This window comes from Dama dama, chromosome 29, assembly GCF_033118175.1.
Source record: "Dama dama isolate Ldn47 chromosome 29, ASM3311817v1, whole genome shotgun sequence".
NCBI classification, from domain to species: Eukaryota; Metazoa; Chordata; class Mammalia; order Artiodactyla; family Cervidae; genus Dama; species Dama dama.
The window spans coordinates 33675857-33697914 of record NC_083709.1 but is presented as its reverse complement, the minus strand read 5'-3'; the positions used below and the strand labels follow the sequence as shown (position 1 = coordinate 33697914).

At 39.2% G+C, this 22058-nt stretch overlaps 1 protein-coding gene across 1 annotated transcript in view; it reads right to left on the bottom strand.

Moving 5' to 3' along the window:
- The window catches only part of SLC24A2 (solute carrier family 24 member 2), a 270205-nt gene that overhangs the window by 89558 nt on the left and 158589 nt on the right, over window positions 1–22058 (bottom strand). Inside the window, exon 3 of the mRNA XM_061132459.1 lies at window positions 453–561. Coding sequence (XP_060988442.1) covers window positions 453–561 — 109 coding nt within the window. The remainder of the gene's footprint in view (window positions 1–452; window positions 562–22058) is intronic.

The following is a 22058-nucleotide window of genomic DNA, read 5'->3' as shown; positions in this document are numbered from 1 at the left end:
TCCCCAAACTAATTCCAGCCTTGCTAAGTCATGGAGTTCTTGTCTCTCTCTCTTTTTCAAAGATATGCAATTTATCAACTTATCCTGATATACAACTTCATTTTGAAACTGAGGAGGATGATGAAAGAGAACTGTCATTCCAGCTGGAAGGGAGAGAAAAAGCTCTTTTGTCTGCTCTGCCTGGTAACAAACTGTATTTATGCTGGAGGCATCAAAGGACAGAATCAGCAAACAGACCTCCGCTCCCGTTCCTGGTACAAGAATCTCTGATGGTGAACTGGGCGGTGGTAGAAAAAGCGCCCGGAAGGGCTGGGGCTGCCTCTGGCAGAGGTGACACACGAGGACATTAGCGGGTTTGTGACGGAAGCACAAACATGTTTTATGAAGAGAGGCCTGTTCACAGCCTTTCCCTCCACCCCAAACAAGGCCCCAAACCAAAGCCTGATGCTTACCTTCAGCCAGTGGGTCAAGGGTGTGTATCATGAGCTGGAAGATGCTGTTCCTCATGAGACTGTTGTGGAGGGAGGCGGAACTTCCACCCCGCTGCAGACGCGGCTTCACCTGAGCAGAGGAACCAGACAAAGATGCTGTGAGTGCTCAGAAACGCAAGGCAAGCTCCTCACCTCGTCTGTCATAGCATCACACACAATCGAACCAAAGATGTTTGACGTACATTCCTTCCAGGTTTCCGGAAGGAATGGCGTTCTCACATCCTTTCCAACTAAAGGGATTAACTGCTATCATTTCTTGAGAACTTAGTATATGCTGGTCAATGTGCTATATCCTTCACCTCCATTAGCTGATCTCATTCTCAAACTGAACTTGATGAACTAGGCACTCTTATTGTTTCCTTTAGACAGATGAAGAAGTTTAGTCTTAAAAGAAGCAAAATGAGGTGTTTGGGTCATAAAGACAAAAAATGGAGGCTGCAAGAATGGGCTGCAGGTCTGTTTCACTTAACATCTGTTCTTTGAACCAGTGGGGAGTCTCTAAAATGTTTGGATTGCATACCCTATCAGTAAAATTTTTGAGTGTGTATATGTGTATCTATTTATATGCATATGTATCTCTATCTATATCCAGACACATACTAAAATAAGGGCATATATACCATAAAACATTTACAAGAGTAGAAATTATGAAGACTAATACAGGAAGTTAACAACAGAGGTGCTAATATTTCCCCCTTGCTCCACAAAGGAACACCAGGCACACATTTCAGGGTACCTCATTCCACGTGGGAACCATGGCTCTCATCCATGAAGCCCTACAGCCTGTGTTAAGTGAGATCTGAAGAGAGAGATCCTCCTATTATGTCTCCACAGAGAACCTTCCTGACTCCAAAGGGGCCTTTAGTTTATGGGACTTTTGCAAAATGTTTCATCACACTACACATCTACAAGGAGGTTTCCTGAGAAAAGTCCCACAAGACTTTTCTTGACCAAATGTGACCAAATACATTTGGAAAGTGCTACATCCTAGGCTAACTCACCTTTAGAGTTTAGGGTATGTATTAGACACTAAGATACACTAAGTCTAACACTAAAGAAGTATGATTAACTTGGCTAACTTGGACAGTGTTTCTGAGCATTGCTCTTTCATCCCTTATTTTAGAACACTTATTAACAATGATCCACGTATTTGGAGGCAAACATGAAACCCAGAGTAAGCCTTGGTATTGGTAAAATGTGATTACAAGATACATAGAGAAACCTGAATTTTTTAGGGTGATTTTATTATAACTGATATTCTATTAGAAATAATATTTCCAATTCTATAGCGTTTGGGGAAGAATCTTGAGGGGATGACTGATATCTCAGAACCAGATCATGGTTCACAAAGGAAGAGCCTGGGTCTGTACCCCTAGCCCAGTATTGGATCTGGTATATCCTATGGGCTCCCAATCCATGTCAGAAGTCTCTACTCTGAGCATCTCAGGAGGAAGAATGGGGTCATATGTATCTTCATTACTAGTCCTCTCAGACTCAAAACTCTGGAACTTAAAAAAAAAATGTGCTGTGTTATTTGATTCAGAAGATTAAGGCTTAGAAAATGTTAGGGGCAAGGTTAAAAGATTTGAATAGAGTTGAAATGTAATCACTGATGACTGAACATAAAAACTCTGAAGGTCATTTCCCTGCCAAGTTTCACAATACAAAATGTGATGTGTTAATTGGATAGGGACTGGAAAATGTGTTTGCTGTTAATAATATGTCATAATCACTGTTACTATGTTCTCTTATTTGGGGAAACCAAAGGAACTCTTCTATGGAAATGTTCCTTATCCTATGATTATATCTATGGAAGTTAAAGCATTCTTCCAGGCATTATGTATATATTGAATGTATAGACTTCATGCAGCATTTCTTTTGATGGAAACAAAAGAAATTTCCAACCAAAAAAGCCAGGTGCATGCAGATACATAGAGAAATAGATACCAAGCATTAGATCCCTCACTGTCCCCAAACAGCAGCTCAACATCCCTTGGAATGGAATTTGAAAATACCTCACTCTTTCAACTTTTTCATGCCAAGTGAAAGAGGGAACTCAAATCCTTTTGAAACCTAGTCCCAGAAATCATTTGTCACTGAAGGTAAGAATTCAGTTGACACTAATACCAGGACAGAACATTTGTACACCCGCAGATTAAACCCTCTAAGGATTCCAAGGGAGAGGATGACTTGAGCACAAGAGCCTTCCTTCCACCCACCCCTCCCCACCCTGTCCACAGGCATAGGAACAGCTATGGACAAGGCCACTGCTTCCTACCGGTAGAGTCTGTTCATCCTTGTCCCTGGCTGTAGAGGACTGCACAAGAGGAAAAGGCAGAAACAAAAGACAAAGAAATAAATAAACAACAGGTCACATATAGGTTTTACACGTAAACACAAACATCAGTATAAGGCAAGATTTGGTTCTTTCTGCTCCTGGGAAGGACTATGCCAACACAGGGAATTAAGAGTGTATGCTACGTGCTAAGTGGCTTCAGTGGTGTCCGACTCTTTGTGACCCTATGGCCTCCTCTGTCCACAGGGATTTTGCGACCTGCCAGGCTCCTTTGTCCACGGCATTCTCCAGGCAAGAATACAGGAGTGGGCTGCCATGCCCTTCTCTAGGGGATCTGCCTGACCCGGGGATCAAACCCGCGTCTCTGACATCTCCAGCACTGGTAGGTGAGTTCTTTATCACTGGTGCCATGTGGTTATTTAGGAATATGGTACTTTCACTTGAAAGATCAAAGTTGAATGGCCAACCCAAATGCCCAGTGACTGAAGGAAGTTAAATTAGTTGTGGTCTGGTCATCCAGTGGAATGTCATGTGGTCACTACAATGAATGAAGTAAGTACACATCTGATGACATGGAAGAATATCTATGATATATCATTCAGTGAAAAAATTAAAACACTTATTTACTATCTCATTTTATAAAAGAAAATAAATTAATAATACTTTAGCACATATAAACACAAAAGTTCTGCAAGAATCATTAATGGTTATTCTTATTAGTGGTTAGTATCAAGGGCTGAGATTACAAGGATGTGTCATATTCCATGTCCTTCAGAGGGAGTCAGTATTCACCACCCTGAGTGTGGTACATCAAATAAAGCCTGAAGACATGAGGCCACTGAAGTGAAGACGAAGATCGTCACACGTGGAATCCAGATGACCCACCTTCTTTCCTGCTCCACCCCTTCAAGTTTTTCATTCTAAAAAAGGAAATATCTGTCGCTTAGAGAAAAGTTGACTAAAACACAAGGGCCCAGGAGGGCCATCCATCTATTGCGTGCTTAGTCACTCAGTTGTGTCCAACTCTTTTGCAACCCCACAGACTGTAGCCCGCCAGGCTCTTCTGTCCATGGGATTCTTCTGGCAAGAATACTGGAGGGGGTTGCCGTTTCCTCCTCCAGGGGATCTTCCCAACCTAGGGATTGAACCCGTGTCTCCTGCATTGGCAGATAGATTCTTTACCACTGAGCCACCTGGGAAGCCTGGTCATCTGTTGGGGAGAACATAACTCAGACAAGGGGACTCTGGCACTCTTCCTCCAGGTCCCAACTGGATGGCTTAGCTTCCTCTATGAAATGAAAACTCCTTTTTCAACAGAACCAGGCAGAGTCCTACAATTTTTCCAAGAGTATTCAGGTACCCTGGGAACGTCCTCATGATCAGACCACTGTCTCTGTCACTTCCCCTCGACTGTGGGTTCAAAGAGCAAGAAGAAACTGGAACCTTTCCCCCGTCTTGTCTCTGGTCCTCCCATTAATGTCTTTGCTGACCTGTCTTCAGGACGAATCACACACAGCAAGAAGAGAAGATGCAGGCAGAACTACTTTAATAGCTTCATGGGCCCTGCGTTCTCTTTTTTTAGCCTTACCAAACATGTCACAGAAAGAACATTCAGATGCCCCCACACTCCACCTAAAATATACAATTTTTTTTCTGTAAAAAAATGGGAAAGATAATTATAATTTTGCATTTCAAATTACTGGCTATGGGCAATTCATTGAATTTATGATAGGCATGCTGGAAATCTTGAAAAGTGACAAAACTGAACCTATGATTTGGTTTCACATGTAAGTTTTAAGAAGACTAACAGAATACTTAATAAAGTTGATATTACACATTTTGTTGACATTCAATTAAATATTCAATAATCTCATAGATAATTTTTGGATTTTAGAGTCGATATCAACATATGTTTTTTTCTTTTGGTTCCAGACAGTTTTGCAGACCCTTGAAGAACCTGTAAGTTTCAGGCAGAGACAGAAGTGGTTAGGTTGGAGGTAATTTCTGAGTACACATCCCTAGGGGCTTAGAGGTAAAGAGCCTCCCTGCCAATGCAGGAGACGCAGGTTAGATTCCTGGGTTGGGAAGATTCCTCTGGAGAAGGAAATGGCAACCCACTCCAATATTCTTGCGTGGGAAATCCTGTGGACAGAGAAGCCTGGCGGGCTACAGTCCATGGGGTCACAAAAGAGACATGACTGAGTAAACAACAATTTCTGAGTATCCTTTACAGGCATGACTAAATTTGCCGTAACCTCCTAATATGGGGCTCTGTCTCGGTGACTTCTCTAAAAACACTAATAAGAAAATATCCCTGATTCCCTAGTTCCCGGAACATGCTTGGGGAAGTGGAGTGGACGTGAAACTGTCCTTTGATTTCTGTTTCTGCTCTGAAAGGCACCGCATGATCCCATTTCTCTCTGGCAGTCCTTTCATTTTCTCATCTCCCACATCAGACAGCTCAACAAATGGCCCCACATTCTACAGAACAATCCCCCAGGGAAATTATCCAGGGCAGCCAGCTCAGCCTTTGGACACACATGGAGATTAACTGTCAGAGCACGCCTTTTCAGTTAGCAAATTTACACCTTGTGGTTAAATGGGAGACAAATAATTATGAGCTGAGAGTTGATACCCCAGTGATACTATGGAACATGAAGGAATGGGATGGAACTGAGGAAAGAAAAGGGTGGTCTTTATAAGAACAAAAATATCACCAGCAGAGAGAATAGATTCAAAAGATATATTTAAAAAATATTTGAAGAAGAAAAAAAAAATCTATTCCAATGACTTGCTTTTTCTCTCACAAGCAAGGAGGCTCATAAGACACAATAGATGGAAAGAAAGTGCTTTGTACATAGATTCTTTCAAGATAAAACTCAGTGCAGGGAAAGTTCTAATTCCTCTGCAAAATTTCCCACTGCCTATTGTCAGCACAAGTTGACATCATTAGTTTACTTTCAAGTGTAATTTGCAGACATGAATATACATCAGGTTGCAACATGTACATTTATATACACACACGTGGCAACTGAGGTCATTCAACATCCTCCACTTTCCTTTTATGTAGCTCTGTTGCAAAAAAAGATGAGAAATGTGACATATGACGGTCCTTGTTCATTTTCAGGGCTTCACCCACCTCTACTCAGAATTCCCAATGCTCACCTGACTTAGCCTCCATCTAATCACTCCTTGAAGCAGCCTCACAGTCCTGGAAATGTGCCTCTGATTATGTTAGGAATTCAATTTTAAAGGGATTTTAATTACACTGGAGGTAACAAGTAAAGGACCAGAGAAACGATCCAAATGTATACACCCTGTAGTGTTTCTAAGCACTGGATTATTTAGCTAAGTATCCAGGTTTTGGGTTGGCCTCAGTGTTGTGATTTTCTTTTCAGGGCTATTGAACATCTGGTTTATTCTAACTCACTGGATGTCACAGAAAAGACAACTTCTTCAAAAGAGGACCGATGTGATTTTAAGGATTAATTTTGGCAATCTGTTTTATAAATTTCCTTAATTTTAAACACACTGAAATATCACACATTTGGGCTACACTAATTTGAAAACCCAGTTCCTGGTGGTCTGTTCAAAGACTGTTGCCAGTTAGAGGAAAGATTTGTTAAGCCAAATCCATAGTATTCCACAACGATTTTTGAGGAATACATCTTTTACTTAATAGAGTATCCTGTAATTCAATCCTTTATTTAATTTAAACTGACCCCTCCCCTAATTACTGCAAGTAATTGAACAACTGAGATGACGCCATTAATATCTGTTGTTCTTCCTGCTGGAAACCCAATTCCATGTGGCAATTTTGCTACCAGTTCAAAATGCGTTTTGAAAGTGCCCCATTCCTCCACCCCTGATAATAAAACACATAGCTCATTTACAAAGCATTTTTAACTCTATAAATCATTCACAAATCCTTAAATAACCTTTCTTCCATTGACCCTTGAAAGCCATTGGTTAAAAATGATTCCCCTGGGACTTCCCTAGCAAGTCAGTGGTTATAATTCCACACTTCCACTGCAGTGGGCGAGGGTTGGGGAACTAAGATTCCACAAGCCACAAGCATAATATCGCCAAAAACAGATACCCTTAATTCGAAGTAAAGTTTTTTTTTCTTTTTATTTTTTTTATTGAAGGATAATTGCTTTACAGAATTTTGCTGTTTTCTATCAAACCTCAACATGAATCAGCCATAGGTATACATATATCCCCTCCCGTTTGAATCTCCCTCCCGTCTCCCTCCCCCTCCCACCCCTCTAGGTTGATACAGAGCCCCTGTTTGAGTTTCCTGAGCCATTCAGCAAATTCCCATTGGCTATCTATTTTACATATGGTAATTTAAGTTTCCATGTTACTTTTTCCATACATCTCACCCTCTCCTCCCCTCTCCTCATGTCCATAAGTCTATTCTCTATGTCCGTTCTGCCATTGCTGCCTTGTAAATAAATTCTTCAGTACCATTTTTCTAGATTCCATATATGTGCATTAGAATATGATATTTATCTTTCTCTTTCTGACTCACTTCATTCTGTATAATAGGTTCTAGGTTCATCCACCTCATCAGAACTGACTCAAATGCATTCCTTTTTATGGCTGAATAATATTTCATTGCGTGTGAACCACAACTTCTTTTTAATTTTTATTTTTTAAATTTTTTAAATTAATTTATTTTAATTGGAGGCTAATTACTTTACAATATTAAAGTGGTTTTTGCCTTACATTGACATGAATCAGTCATGGGTGTACATGTGTCCCCCATCCGGAACCCCCCTCCCACTTCCCTCCCCATCCCATCCCTCAGGATCATCCCACTGCATCGGCCCTGAGTGCCCTGTCTCATGCATCAAACCTGGACTGGTGATCTATTTCACATATGGTAACATACATGTTTCAATGCTGTTCTCTCAAATCATCCCCCTCTTGTTTTCTTTATATCTGTGTTCTTTATATCTGTGTATCTTTCGCTGTCTTGCATATAGGGTCACCGTTACCATCTTTCTAAATTCCATATATATGTGTTAATATACTGTATTGGTGTTTTTCTTTCTGACCTATTTCACTCTGTATAATAGGCTCCAGTTTCATCCACCTCATTAGAACTGATTCAAATGTGTTCTTTTTAATAGCTGAGTAATATTCCATTGTGTATATGTACCAAAGCTTTCTTATCCATTCATCTGTTGATGAACATGTAGGTTCATGATGAACATCCATGTCCTAGCTATCATAAATAGTGCTGTGATGAACATTGGGGTACACATGTCTCTTTCAATTCTGGTTTCCTCAGTATGTATGCCCAGCAGTGGGATTGTTGGATTGTATGGCAGTTCTATTTCCAGTTGTTTAAGGAATCTCCCCACTGTTCTCCATAGTGGCTGTACTAATTTGCATTCCCACCAACAGTGTAAGAGGGTTCCCTTTTCTCCACACCCTCTCCAGCATTTATTGTTTGTAGACTTTTTGATAGCAGCCATTCTGACCAGCATGAGATGGTACCTCATTTTGGTTTTGATTTGCATTTCTCTGATAATGAGCAATGTTGAGCATCTTTTCATGTGTTTGTTAGCCATCTGTATGTCTTCTTCGGAGAAATGTCTGTTTAGGTCTTTTCCCCACTTTTTGGGTTGTTTGTTTTTCTGGCATTGAGTTGTATGGGCTGCTTGTATATTTTGGAAATTAATCCTTTGTCAGTTGTTTCATTTGCTATTATTTTCTCCCATTCTGAGGGCTGTCTTTTCACCTTGTTTATAGTTTCCTTTGCTGTGCAAAAGCTTTTAAGTTTAATCAGGTTCCACTTGTTTACTTTTGTTTTTATTTCCGTTACTCTAGGAGGTGGGTTATAGAGGATCTTGCTTTGATTTATGTCATTGAGTATTCTGCCTATGTTTTCCTCTAAGAGTTTTTTAGTTTCTGGTCTTAGATTTAGGTCTTTATTTTGAGTTTATCTTTGTGTATCGTGTTAGGAAGTGTTCTAACTTCATTCTTTTACATGTAGCTGTCCAGTTTTCCCAGTACCATTTATTGAAGGGGCTGTCTTTGCCCCATTGTATATTCTTGCCTCCTTTGTCAAAAATAAGGTACCCATGGGTGCATGGGTTTATTTCTGGGCTTTTTATCTTGGTCCATTGGTCTATATTTCTGTTTTTGTGTGAAGTATAGTTTTGATGTGACTTTGTAGAGAGACTTGCCCCACACACAGACCCCCATTACCACTTCACACACATAAACATCAGGTAAATACTCCAGAGTTTAGCTACATCATGAACACACAGCCCCTGTTTTACTCTGACTAGTAATCACCCACCTGCAAATTACATAATCAGATGGGTTACTGGGAAGATTTCATGTGCCAAAAACAAGTGTGTAAAATAAAGGATGGATGATCTGGCCAGTGGCTTTGACAACAGATAAGAAAGACAAGCAACTTTTCACAACAGTCAAGCAACAACCATAAACTTCCACCACCATAATCTTTCACTAAGTCCTGTGAAATGTACCTAAATTCAATGTGCCAAGGACTCAGAGGTACTATAAAGTCTATAAGAAAAGACCTACAGGTATAATTATTTTGTCATAAGTGTGATTCAAAACATATTAGAAATATTAATTCATTATTTAATTGACATTAATGTCAATTTAGAAAAGTTGGGTGAGGGATGACTGATTTTCATTTAAAAAATTAACAAGAAAGTGTGAAATGATATCTCTTTGTTCTTTTAGTATATTTACATGCAATAAGCAAAAACATTTAAAATCTCTCTTCTGATTAAAAACAAATAATCCCCAAAGCCTATGAGAAGACTAGGTAGATGATGTAAAAGCTTCAAATCAGAAATCTAAAAGGAAAGAAATACAACCATTTCTTAATCAGATGCAAAATCATGTCCTTTTGCCTCCCTTTATTGTGCCCCTAACATACTCCTTAAAATATTAAGGGGATGAGATTAAATAAATTCCTAAAGAAAGGACTTGTGCTCAGTATGCTAAGTTGTGCCTGACTCTTTGTGACCCCATGGACTGTAGCCCATCAGGTTCTTCTGTCCATGGGATTTTCCAAATAAGAATACTGGAGTGGGTTGCCATTTCCTCCTCTAGGAGATCTTCCTGACCCAGGGATCAAACCTGCATCTCTTGCATGGGCAGGCAGATTCTTTACCACTGAGCCAACTGGGAAGCTCTAAAGAAAGGACTACTAAGAGAGAAGGTGAGGGTGGGATGTTTCGAAAGAACAGCATGTATATTATCTATGGTGAAACAGATCACCAGCCCAGGAGGGATGCATGAGACAAGTGCTTGGGCCTGGTGCACTGGGAAGACCCAGAGGAATCGGGTGGAGAGGGAGGTGGAGGGGGGATCGGGATGGGGAATACGTGTAACTCTATGGCTGATTCATATCAATGTATGACAAAACCCACCGAAATGTTGTGAAGTAATTAGCCTCCAACTAATAAAAAAAATAAAATAAAATAAAAAAAAAATTTAAAAAAGCAAAAAATAAATAAATAAAATAAAAAATAAAAAGCAACAACGGGTAAAACTGGGAATTAACAACACCTAATGTCCCCTTGATTGATCAAAGTCTTAAAGGCATCATGCTTCACAGAGTGAACAATAAACTGTCAGCACATTTAAATACTGAAGGAAGACTTGTGTTTATGCATTTCTGTTATATAGATAACAGAAGAAGTGTAAGGGTGGAGAATTATAAGGATGAAAAATGATTTATAGCTGATCATTAACAAAGAAAATCGTACAACCATAAAAAAAAATTCAAGTTACGTTCACTACTGGTTGCTGGGTAATTATGCCACTGTCACTGTCCTTTAGGAAAGTAAGAATCTCAAAGATTTAGTGAAGTGCTGAAGGCGGCTGCCCAGATAGCAATAATATCCACTTGCAATAATACCCATTAGGATGGGATGGGATGGAGAGAAAGGATGAAAATTAAGTAAAAAGCACAGTAATGAAAACTCACACTTTGGAAACAAAGCATTTTGATGATTCATCCAAATAACTCCGATGATATTGAAATATTTGAAATAATAGAAAGAAATTTCATAAGAACAGATAGCCTTCAAAAAAAGGAAATGGAATAAAATTGCTTAGAGACAAGGAACAACATTTTGCCTTTTCAATAGTTGTACAAGAGAAGAAGTAATGTAGGATGAGAAGTGGTGTCATATAGTTAAGAATATGGAATTCAGGTCCAGACTCTGGGTTCATTTTGCTATTTTTGTCACTTATTAGTCGTGTGACTTTGGACAAGTTACTTAATCTCTTTATGCTTTAGCTTCCTCATCTGTCCAATGGGGATAATGATAGTAATTGCCTCAGAGGGTTGTTGGGAGGGTTCAATGAGTTTATATACGTAACGCACTTAGATGTTTGGTACATGGTAAACACTATGTGTTGATATTAGCACTATCATCAGTGCTATTAATAACAGGAGCTACAAGAAATTATAATGACAAACTCTGACAAACGTAGGTTCAAGGTTGTGAATGGGATTAGAACAGGGTGGTTTCTATGTGAAGTAAGAAAATTCCACTGGTCAGGATGGTGCAAGATGATTTGTTTAGGATGCCAGAGTGCAGTTAATTGTGCATGTCCAAGGTTGGCAGCCAAGGGAAGAGGAGATGACACAACAGATTATATTTCCTTGGCTTGGCTTCAGGCTCCATCCCTGTCCCATGAATCAGCATTGTCTGAAGGATATAGGATTGGCAAGGCAAGGCTTGCATTTCACATCTCGTATACCTTAGTGGGCCTGATTTTGATCAAGAAGTTCTGGAGACTGAAAGATTCAGAGAAGGTAGGACCTCTAAACTTATAGATGTTAAATTTTATATGTCAATTAAATCTCGATAAAGCTGGAGAAAGCAAAATAAAGACAGAAAAGGAGTTTAAATGCTTCTCCATAAATTGGTAAGTTGTATTGGGTGTGCACCATACCCAGCTCCCCCATCCAGTCTCCCCAAATAGTGGAAACTGTAAGATCACTGAAAGCAATATTCACCTGCCTCCTATGGTTCTTGATGTGGCTACTCAAATGCAACCGGGTGGCAGGAGAGAGTGAGGCCACTCAGGAAGAGTGGGGACTGTGGGGTTCTGTGTCAGGAACCAAAGCTCCTCTGACGCTTGTTCCACAGGCTAAATTAATAGTAATAATGGTTATTTAAATCTACTCCTTACAGTCCTTATTGAATCCTTATTAAATAGGTACATAGAAGACGTTAACCCCTCATTTTATAAATGGAAAGAGAGAAGGATGAAGCGCCCCAGGTTTGTTTCTGTACTTGGGATACCGAGCACCTTTGTTAATTCATTTAATTTAGGAATTAACAACCCAACAACTACTACCATCTCTCACCTCCCCCTGAAAAATCCAGATGTTACAAATATAATACTTTGCTGTACTGTTTGAGCAGTTCTCAAAATTACTAATGAACCATTTTGATATGCCAATCAAACACAATCTGTTGGTGTTGTGGCATTAGTCACACAAATTTCCTTTGACTGGTAAAGAACTCCAATGTGCTCATATATTAAGTCCAGATTGCCTAACTTCTTCTAAGGAAAGAGGGTCTAAGATGATGTGAACTTAAAAGTTCAACAAATGTTGGTGCTGGATTACCACAGAATAATCTGCGGTAAATGAAGCAAATTCTAGTAATAATGCACAATATTTATTGAAAACTCAAAATGTGTCAAGGGCTTCATATATAGTATCTCATTGAATCCTCACAATAGCAGATATTATCACCACTCCTGCCCCCTGTAACACATAAGGACCCTGAGGCTGAAGGAGGTTAGACAATTTGTCCACAGCCATGTAGCCAGTGAGAGGCAGAGCTGGGATATGAACTCAGACACCTGGGCTGCAGAGTCTCTCAAAGTGCTGGGGAAACAAGAAAGTGGAATTTTCCCTGCAGTGGCCTGTGGGAAGGAGGCTAGAAACTGCAAATATGGTAAAAATAGCTTATGTATATTAAGAAATATTTATGAGCTCTGACTTCCAATGGAAGCCAGAAAATTGTTGCCAAGTGATTGCTGTGGATGCAGAAATGACAGATTTTATTTGTGCTCATTTGGTACAAAAAGTTGGTACCTGGGAATAGAGAAAGTGGAGAGGTTATTTTCTGGTCTTCTGTCTCTTCCAGTATTATTATTTAGACTTGTCTACAACTGTCATAAATTTTCCTCTGAATGTCTCTTGAAGGTCATGGGGGCATGTTTATGACCCTCACAACAGCATAGGTTCAAGTAACACTGCAAACTAGTTTATCCATATATCAAATTGACTTGTATTAAGGAGTTTATAGCTTAATAGCAGGTGGGAAGAGTGGGGTCCTCTCTTAGGTAGTTCATTTCTCACTGTGGCCATGTGATACTAGTCTATACTCAGTTTTTTTGGAAGCATGGTGTGACCAGTCTTTTTTATTTCTGACACTTGACAGACTGGTGCTGTTTTTTTGTTTCAAGAAAAAAAACAACTCAAAAATGAAATAATCACATTCCCAGTGTCTGAAGCAATCAATGGAAAACTCTGAATAGCAAGTTTTGAATAAAGAAAATTTATTTGGTCTGTCACTTAATATTTATTGGATAATGCTTTTTGGACACTTAGTATAGGCCAGGCATTCTTCTAGGGCATTCTTCTAGGGCATTCTTCTAGGGATACACATGTGAACAAAACTGACAGAGATCTCTGTCTTCAGGCAGTTACATTCCCGAATATGTTATTATCATAAAATTAGACAGAAAGAATAGGTAGTAGTTAGAGCACTTAAAATTGGTATAATTAAAAATATATTGGGAATTCCCTGGCAGTTCAGTGGTTAGGACTCTGAACTTTTTGTCCTTTCATTGCTGCAGGCCTGGGTTTGATCTCTGGTCGGGGAACTAAGATCCTACAAGTGATGTGGCCAAAATATATATATATATATATGTTCTTAAGTGGATTAACTGTGGCCTGACCATCACTTCTGTATTCATACTTAATTTTTAGTTTACTAGTCCTGGATTTAGCACACATTTTGGTTTGGAGAGAAGTTAGCAAACACTATAAAAAACATGACTGTCTATAAAATTATCAACAACATATAGCAAAGGGCACTAGATATTTAAAGTACATCTTGAAACGAATAACACTGAAGATGTGATTTAATTTTTGATGATACTATTGGCAGCAAAGTTCCTTGCCAATGTTTTTAAAAAACTTTCACAGACTTGAAAGAAAAAAATAAACTGAACTTCAAAGAGAACAAAAGACTATAATTTGAATGTAGTGTAGCTTTGTGATTTGGAAATATGTACCTTTTCACTTTTATGGTCTCTTAGTACAATGCTACCTCGTTAATGCAATATATTGATTCTCTACCACAGTTTTTAAAAAAGGATTTATTTATTTGTGGCTGTGCTGGGGTTTCATTGCTGCTCTCAGACTTTCTCCAGGTGCAGTGAGCGGGGGCCACTCTTTGTTGTGGAGAACTGGCTTCTCATTGTGGGGGCTTCTCTTGTTGCAGAGCATGGGCTCTAGGTGCTTAGGCTTCAGTAGTTGCGGCCCGTGGGCTCAGCTGTGGAGGCTTGTGGGCTCTAGAGCTCTGGTTCAGTAGTTGTGGCACATGGGCTTAGCTACTCTGTGGCGTGTGTCTTACAAGTGACACATCTCTGCATTTTGTATTTTGTCTACCTGTGTGCCAGCACCCTGCAGGTGCTCAGCAAACACTGATCTCTTGATGGACAGCTAGGAAGTTGTGGGATAGAGTTTTGAAAGGAAGGAGGATGCTCAGATAGGCAGCAAAATCACTCTGATACAGAAAAATAGTTGAGGGGCCTGGATCGAGTGTTGGGCTTAGCTTATGGTCAGCAGAAACTCTTTGGACTAATACAGAGTGGTACTGATTCTCTGGCTTAGTCCTTAGACCTTGTGCCCAAACACTATTGCATGGGTCCTTTAAACTAAGAGAGTCAGTCTTCTTCTTGGTGGTTGAATGGGACCTGCTATAGTAGAGGCAGAGGGGGGTGTGGTGGAAGCATCGGAGAGAACGGGACCACCAGGTAGTGAAGAGGAGAACATGGTGGTAAGGAACAGTTCCATTGGGCACTGATCATTACACACCTTCACACCCTGGAAAAGTAGGGTACACAGTCAAGACTAGGAATCCCACCACTGGGGCTTGACACGAAGACAGTTACCACTCCATTTTCCCCCTAAGGCCGATGCCATCTACAATAATGAGAATCACATTAAGGTTCAAAGTTATTACTCAGACCACTTGTTTTTCCTACTCTTTGCTCTCACAGGGATCCCAGACAAATTGATATTTTAGCTACTTTATCTGTGTCCTACCTTGGATATTATTAAGTTATTCCCTCATGCTCTACCTTCCCAATATCTTCCTCCATGGTACCTTCAAAATGATTCTTTCATCCATCCTTCAAAACATATTTAATGCGTACCTTATATGCATTACACTGTTCTAGGTGGGGATGTTCTAGTGAATAAAACAGCCCAAATCCTTGTTCTTATACAACTTATATTCTAGTTTAAATCTCCCTTCTAAGACATACATAGTCTTCCAATTAAGTAGCAAAGGCAGCCATTAATATATAAAATCCCTGCTGACTTTTATTGAGCATTAACTACACTTGAGATAGTGCTGAATGCTCATTTAATCCTCATGACCATTCTAGGTGGAAGGTTCTATTAAGAAGGTTCTATCTTTATAATTATTTCATGATGGTTATATAAGTGGAATCATGAAGTATATATGCTTTTGAGACTGACTTTTTCTACTTACTATAATTTCCTTAAGGGTTATCCATGCTGTAGCAGATATCAATAGTTCTCTCCCTTTATTGCTGAGTAGTATTCTATGATATGGATCAACCACATTCATCCTTTGAGAAGCATCTGCATAGTTTCCAGTTTGGGGTTACAGTGAATAAAGATGATAAGAACACTTATGTACAAGTTTCTGCAAAAGAATAAGTTTCATCTTTGATATATATGCATAAGGATTATAATTTCTTGGTCATAAAACCGTCTATAGTTTTAAAAGTAACTGCCAAACTATTTTCCAGAGTGGTGGTACCATTTTACATTCCCATCAGCAATGTACGAGGGATCCAGTTTTTTCTGCAGTCTTGCTAGCATTTGGTATTACTGCTACTTCTTATTTTAGCCGGCCTAATAGATATAGTTATACCTCAGTGTGGTGTTAATGTGCATTTCTCTAACGACCCATGATGTTGAACATTTTGTCATGTACTTATTTGCTGTACTTATATCTTTATCAGTGACATGTCTGTGCCTCTCTTTTGCCCACTTCCTAATTGGATTTTTTAAATGTTATGTTTCAAGAGTTCTTTGGTTCAGACAGTAAAGAATTTGCCTGCAATGGAGGAGACCTAGGTTTGATCCCTTGGTCAAGAACATCCCCTGGAGAAGGGAATGGCTACCCACTCCAGTATTCTTGCCTGGAGAATTCCATGGTCAGAGAATCCTGGTGGGCTACAGTTCATGGGGTTGCAGAGTCAGACAAGACTGAGTGACTTTTACTTTCAAGAGTTCTTTACATATTCTACATACAAGTCCTTTGCCAGATGTGTGGTTTGCAAATATTATTTCCCCATCTGTAATTAGTACTTTCATCTCTTTAACACTGTCTTTCACAAAGCAAAAGTTTTTAATCTTGATGAGGTCCAGTGTATCCATTTTTTCCTTTGACACATCAGGTTTAGTAGCACATTTAAGAATTCTCTGCCTGGTCCTCAGTCCTGGAGATTTTATTTCTATTTATTTCCTAGACATTTTTAGTTTTATGTTTCACATTTAAGCCCCTGATCCATTTTTTTAAAAACTGGAGTATACTTGATTTACAATGTTGTTAGTTTTATGTGTATAGTCAAGTGAATCAGTTACACATATACATAGATCCATTCTTTTTAAGATTCTTTCCCCATACAGGCTATTATAGAGTATCAAGTAGTGTTTTTTTGAGTTAATTTTTGTATAAAATATGGATTTTGGTCATGATCCAATTTTTCCTATGGATGTCTAATTGCTATTATATCCATTTTAAAGATCAGGTGTGGAAGGTCTAGTGACGTTAACTGAGTCATACAGGTAGTAAATGAAGGTGCTGGGGTTGAAATACAGGAAATCTAACTTGAAACTATGTGCTCTTAAGGCTATGCTTCCCTAGGTCCAAGGCATTACTCTCTGCATTCCCCAAGTAAACATAAAACACACTCTGAATTCACCTTCCATGTGGGACAGAAGGAGACTTATTCAGAAAATAGAAGCCCTTGAACCTTCCTAGAGTTATTTAAGAAAATCTGGAGCTTTATTCATTAGCCTTGCTTTGAACAAAAAGTACACAATTAAAAAAATAAGCTATTATTTCCAACATCATACATCCTTTCAATCATACAAAGTGCAAACCAGAAAAATGGAGATGAAATTGAGATCCGCCATTAAGTAAGGACAGCTCTATTTTTGCTGATGAAGTACTAATGGACTGATGAGTTTGGCTCAGGTCTTAAAATAAAATTTCTGGATCCACCTAGTGGCTGTGGTCTCCAAAGGCATATCTTATCTGCTATCTGTCAATAGCACAAGGGAAACAGTGTACCACTGAGAACAGACATAGCCTCGCAGTAACAGAAATGGAAAAAGATATGCTCTGGGAATCCTAACTGCATTATTGTCAAATGGAGCCAGGAAGATCTGACGTTACAGACAGTACTATCTTCTTGGCCAAATACTCAGCACTATTTTCAGTGTTGGAATTAAAAATCTGTTGCAGAAGCAGGGGAAAATGACATGAGGAATATCCTATAGAAATAGCTTTCTCTCTAATTGCTCCTGGCTCTGAAGCCTTGGGTTTATACACTGAGAACTTCTTGATAGTTCCGGAGACTTCATTTTGCAGCAGGTTCCAGGGCACAAGCTTACTGCCCCGTGTGTGTATGTGTGTGTGCATGCATTCTTTGTCACTTCAGTCATGTTCAACTCTTTGTGACCCTGTGGACTGTAGCCTGCCAGGCTCCTCAATCCCTGGGATTCTCCAGGCAAGAATACTGGAGTGGGTTGCCGTGTCCTCCTCCAGGGGACCTTCCTGACCCAGGGATCGAACCTGGGTCTCCTGCCTTGCAGGAGGCTTCTTTGCCACTGAGCCACAGAGAGCATCTTAAATGCTGATGATCTATCATACGGTGTTGTATAATATTACCAATAAAAGTTTACTATTTACTCAGCTATAGCAATGCTGGACACCTTAGGACAGGATTCTAATACAGCAAAATGATGTTCCCGTGGGAAAAGGAAGCTCACTGATTGAATGAAGAGAATCCAAGAGTGAAAGAGTGCGCTTATGTTGACATTTCTCTCAAAATAATGTATGTTTATTCTTTAGGGACCTATAATGAAAAATATCAAATACTAATAAAGCCTGAAGCGTGTACAATGAAATGCCATACTACCACCACTTAGATTCAGTAATAGTTAGCATTTTCTATAGTCGCTTTATAATTATATGTATACGTTTATATTTTTTTCTGAAACATTTTAAAGTAAGTGGCAGGTATCATGCTAACATTTCACATGTTATCTTCTAAGGACATGGTCATTCTCCTACAAAATCATTATATATTAGGTGTGTGCATTTTGTCTATATGTAATAGGTAGCATGTTGACTTAACTGGCTAATACTACTAAGATGGTCAACTATTATTATATTTATAATTTTGTCCCCAAGGCCGATTAGTTATTAAGTGTATGTGAAATAAAGCATCCATTGTATTTGTTAAGACCTCCTTCTTTCCTATTTATCCCACAAACCCATGAGAACAGATCAATAAAAATCATTTGGTTCATTAAAAAATTGCTCTGGACACAAAAATTCATTTCCTGACTTTGGTATCAGCTCATTGGTGGACAATACTGACCACACAGATATGTATAAATATTAAACAAATACTATTTAGTACTAGAATTTGGGATCCATAGTCTGGGTTTAAGAAGGTAGTTTATGAAAGTTCTGAAACTATGTATAACATTTGGTGTGCGTATGAATTTTCAAGGGTGGGGGAATATCTGTAGCTTCCATCAGATTCTTCAAAGTGTCTATGACCCTAGAAAGGTTAAGAATCACTCATCTAAGGCTTTCACAACACCCATTTTACAGGACCTTATTACAAAGGGCACAAATGATCAACTGCTAAATGACAGAAAGGAGGAATGCTAAAAGGACCCATCTAGTTTACTCAATGAATGACAGTCCGATGCCACCCAAGCGGTTCTGGCAGGGGCAAGCACAAGCATGTTACACACACTGACAAGTTCTCCATTAGTTCAAACTCTTCAGGAAAAAGATCTGAATGTCACTGCAGATGATCCAGTTCTATTCAGTTGGCAGAGAGTGGGCAGAGTGCCAAAGGACAGCTCTGGGGACCAGGCACTCCTCTTATCCGACTATGTTTGTTCCAAATGGCCCCCCTCCTCTGCAGGCTTTGGCAACCTTTAGGGTGACTTACAACCATGACTGTGTTCACCTCGAAGAAACACAGAAGGGGGAAGCAGAAGAACCCAAAGTAGACAAGTAAGAAAAAGGAAAGGTGTCTCCTCTTTTACCTCTGTCCGTTTTGGAGAATGAATGCCAAAGGGAATAAAACAGGGGCATAAAGACACACTGGAACTGTGCCAGGTGTCCTCATTAGGCTATCTCAGGGCATTAGCAGAACTGCAAGTATCTCCCTTGCACCGTCGTTTGGGAGCTGGAAGGAAGTGTAGCTCAGACGGATGAAGCAACTGGATGGAGAAAAGACAACTAGTCACCCAGTGAGTGAGATGAACGTGATAACCACTACACTATGGAAACGGGACTCCAGTGAGTAGGGTTAGAACTTGTGTCTTTTTTTCTAATGTTATGATTGAGGGGTTTTATATTTATTTATTTCTTACAGTTTTACTGAGATATAATTGATGTACAGCACCATAATAAGTATAGTTCATATCCATTATCTAGTATAGACACAAATTTCTTTTTATGTCTTTTTGCCCCTGTGATGAAAACTCTTTGGATCTACTCTTAATAACAGAACCCATGTCTTTGAATGCCATTTCCCATCATAACTATTTAGTGTAGGGGGACAGGTGTGGAACACAAATGATAAAGAATAATAAACAAGTAAAGTCCCTTGGTTCCGTGGTATTGTTCACTTACTGTGCTTTGTTTTATGTTAGTTTATATTGAAAAAAATGCAGGAGAGAGACAAACCAATAGCACTTAGCTTCTGAACGAACTGATTTAGGTGTACTATCCCATTTAATATGTATAGCTCCATATATAGTAACAATCCCATTTTACTGCTGGAAAAAGTGAGGCTCAACGAGGCTGAGCAAATAGCCCAAAGCTTCAGATGGAGATAAAGTTGGGGCTCATGCCAGCACTGTTTGGTTGGAGAGAAGGTCTTCTCTGCAGACTTGAGCCTATGGGGTCAGGAAGTATATACCATCTGAGAGGGCACAGACTTTCAGGCCAGAGAGCACTCAGTTGAATATGGAAAGGTTATTTTCTCCAAATAAGCCTCCCCTCCCTTTTATCCAATACATACATTCTTGAGAAGTTCTGCAGGAAATCAAGTTTTAGTAAATTGAATTTATCATTATTGCCAATGAATATTCATTAGGCAGATGATTCTAATACTTTCCTTTTATTTGTTCCTTCTCTTGAACTGGAGAGTCACAAGCATTTAAATATCCTGGGATATCTAATGGAATCTCTGTTTTGTTTGCTTTCTGTCATGGAACAATTGTATCCCAGTGAGTTAGACTGTGACATCTGTATTTCTAACATTAAGCATTAAAAACAAGTATGATTCAAGGAGATAAAGCCATGGAATGACACTGCAGAAAAATGGAAAGTGTTTTAAAAATTCCTGGCTTGCCAGTTGCTAGTACTGTGGCCTCTAGCGAGCTGCTGGAGGGTTCTAAACCTCCATTCTTATACATGTAAAATGTAGATAACAGCTATATCAGAAGATTGTTTAATATCAAATTGAATGACATGTAAAATTTCCAAATCACCTATAAGCACCTCATAAACATGCATGAGAATACAAAATTACAAGAAGTTACAACTGGAAGAATTAAATATCTAACTCAGAGACGGCAGATAGCCAGGCTGAAATTCATAACCCTGAACAAATCCAGAATCTCTCAGAAGCTTTGGCCAAGAATTTCAATTTCATGGAACTGCAGAGAACTGCAGAAGTCAATCATTCTCATCCTAGATAGATGAGAAGGGAATCTGCTTCAATTCTTTCCATTTTCTCATCCAATAATTGTCATTTTGCATTTGCAAATAGTTCATTTTGCATTTGTAAGACAAAGATTCTCGCTCACTCTCTCATAATGAGATCCCTCTCTCATAACCTTGTTAGAAAGTAATCAGGTGAAAAAAAAAGTAACCAGATGAAACCACTATACTACAGGTAATTGTGTGGGCTTTTATATGGTGGTTTACACTTTTACATGGTGGTTTATTTGCAAAATGGCTGCAATTATTCTCCTCCCTGTATCTATGTACCTTTGCAACCATGACTGTATTTCCCCCACATCAGGAAGTGGAGTTGGTTTCCCTTGCCCTTGATCTGAGCTGGTTTTGTGACTTGCTTTGGCCAAGAGAATGTGGTGGAAGTGACAATGTGACAGACTAGGTCTCAGGGGCCCTTGCATGCATGTAGACATTCCCTTAGAATTCTGCCCAGCCTTCACAGGAACCAGCCCAGGCCAGCTGGCTAGTTATTCCCTGTCATGCCAGCCATCATCTGGCCAGATGACAGATATTACCACTTAGCAGTAGAGTAAATACTCTGGAGACAGGTAAGTGTGTGGGACATACCTAGATGTGTGTGTGTTTCTCACTAAGGACCTTGTTTGGATATGGGGTCCTATTGGTAATCTCTAGATAATGAATTTCCAGCATAATGATTATGATATTTTACATCACCAGATTCTCAAATCTCCAATGTGAAAACTGATAGACACATCTCCTTTAATATAAGAGCCTAAGATGAGAGCCTACAGAATCCATTTATCCACAGTTATTCAAGGGAAGTAAACCAACTTTTAAAACATAAGGCCTAGTGATGAGGGAAGAGATAGGGAGAGGCTAAGAAGAAAGAAAATATTTCTTATTATCTTGGAAAACCTACAAATATTTATTCTATTAATCAAACCTCAAGCCATA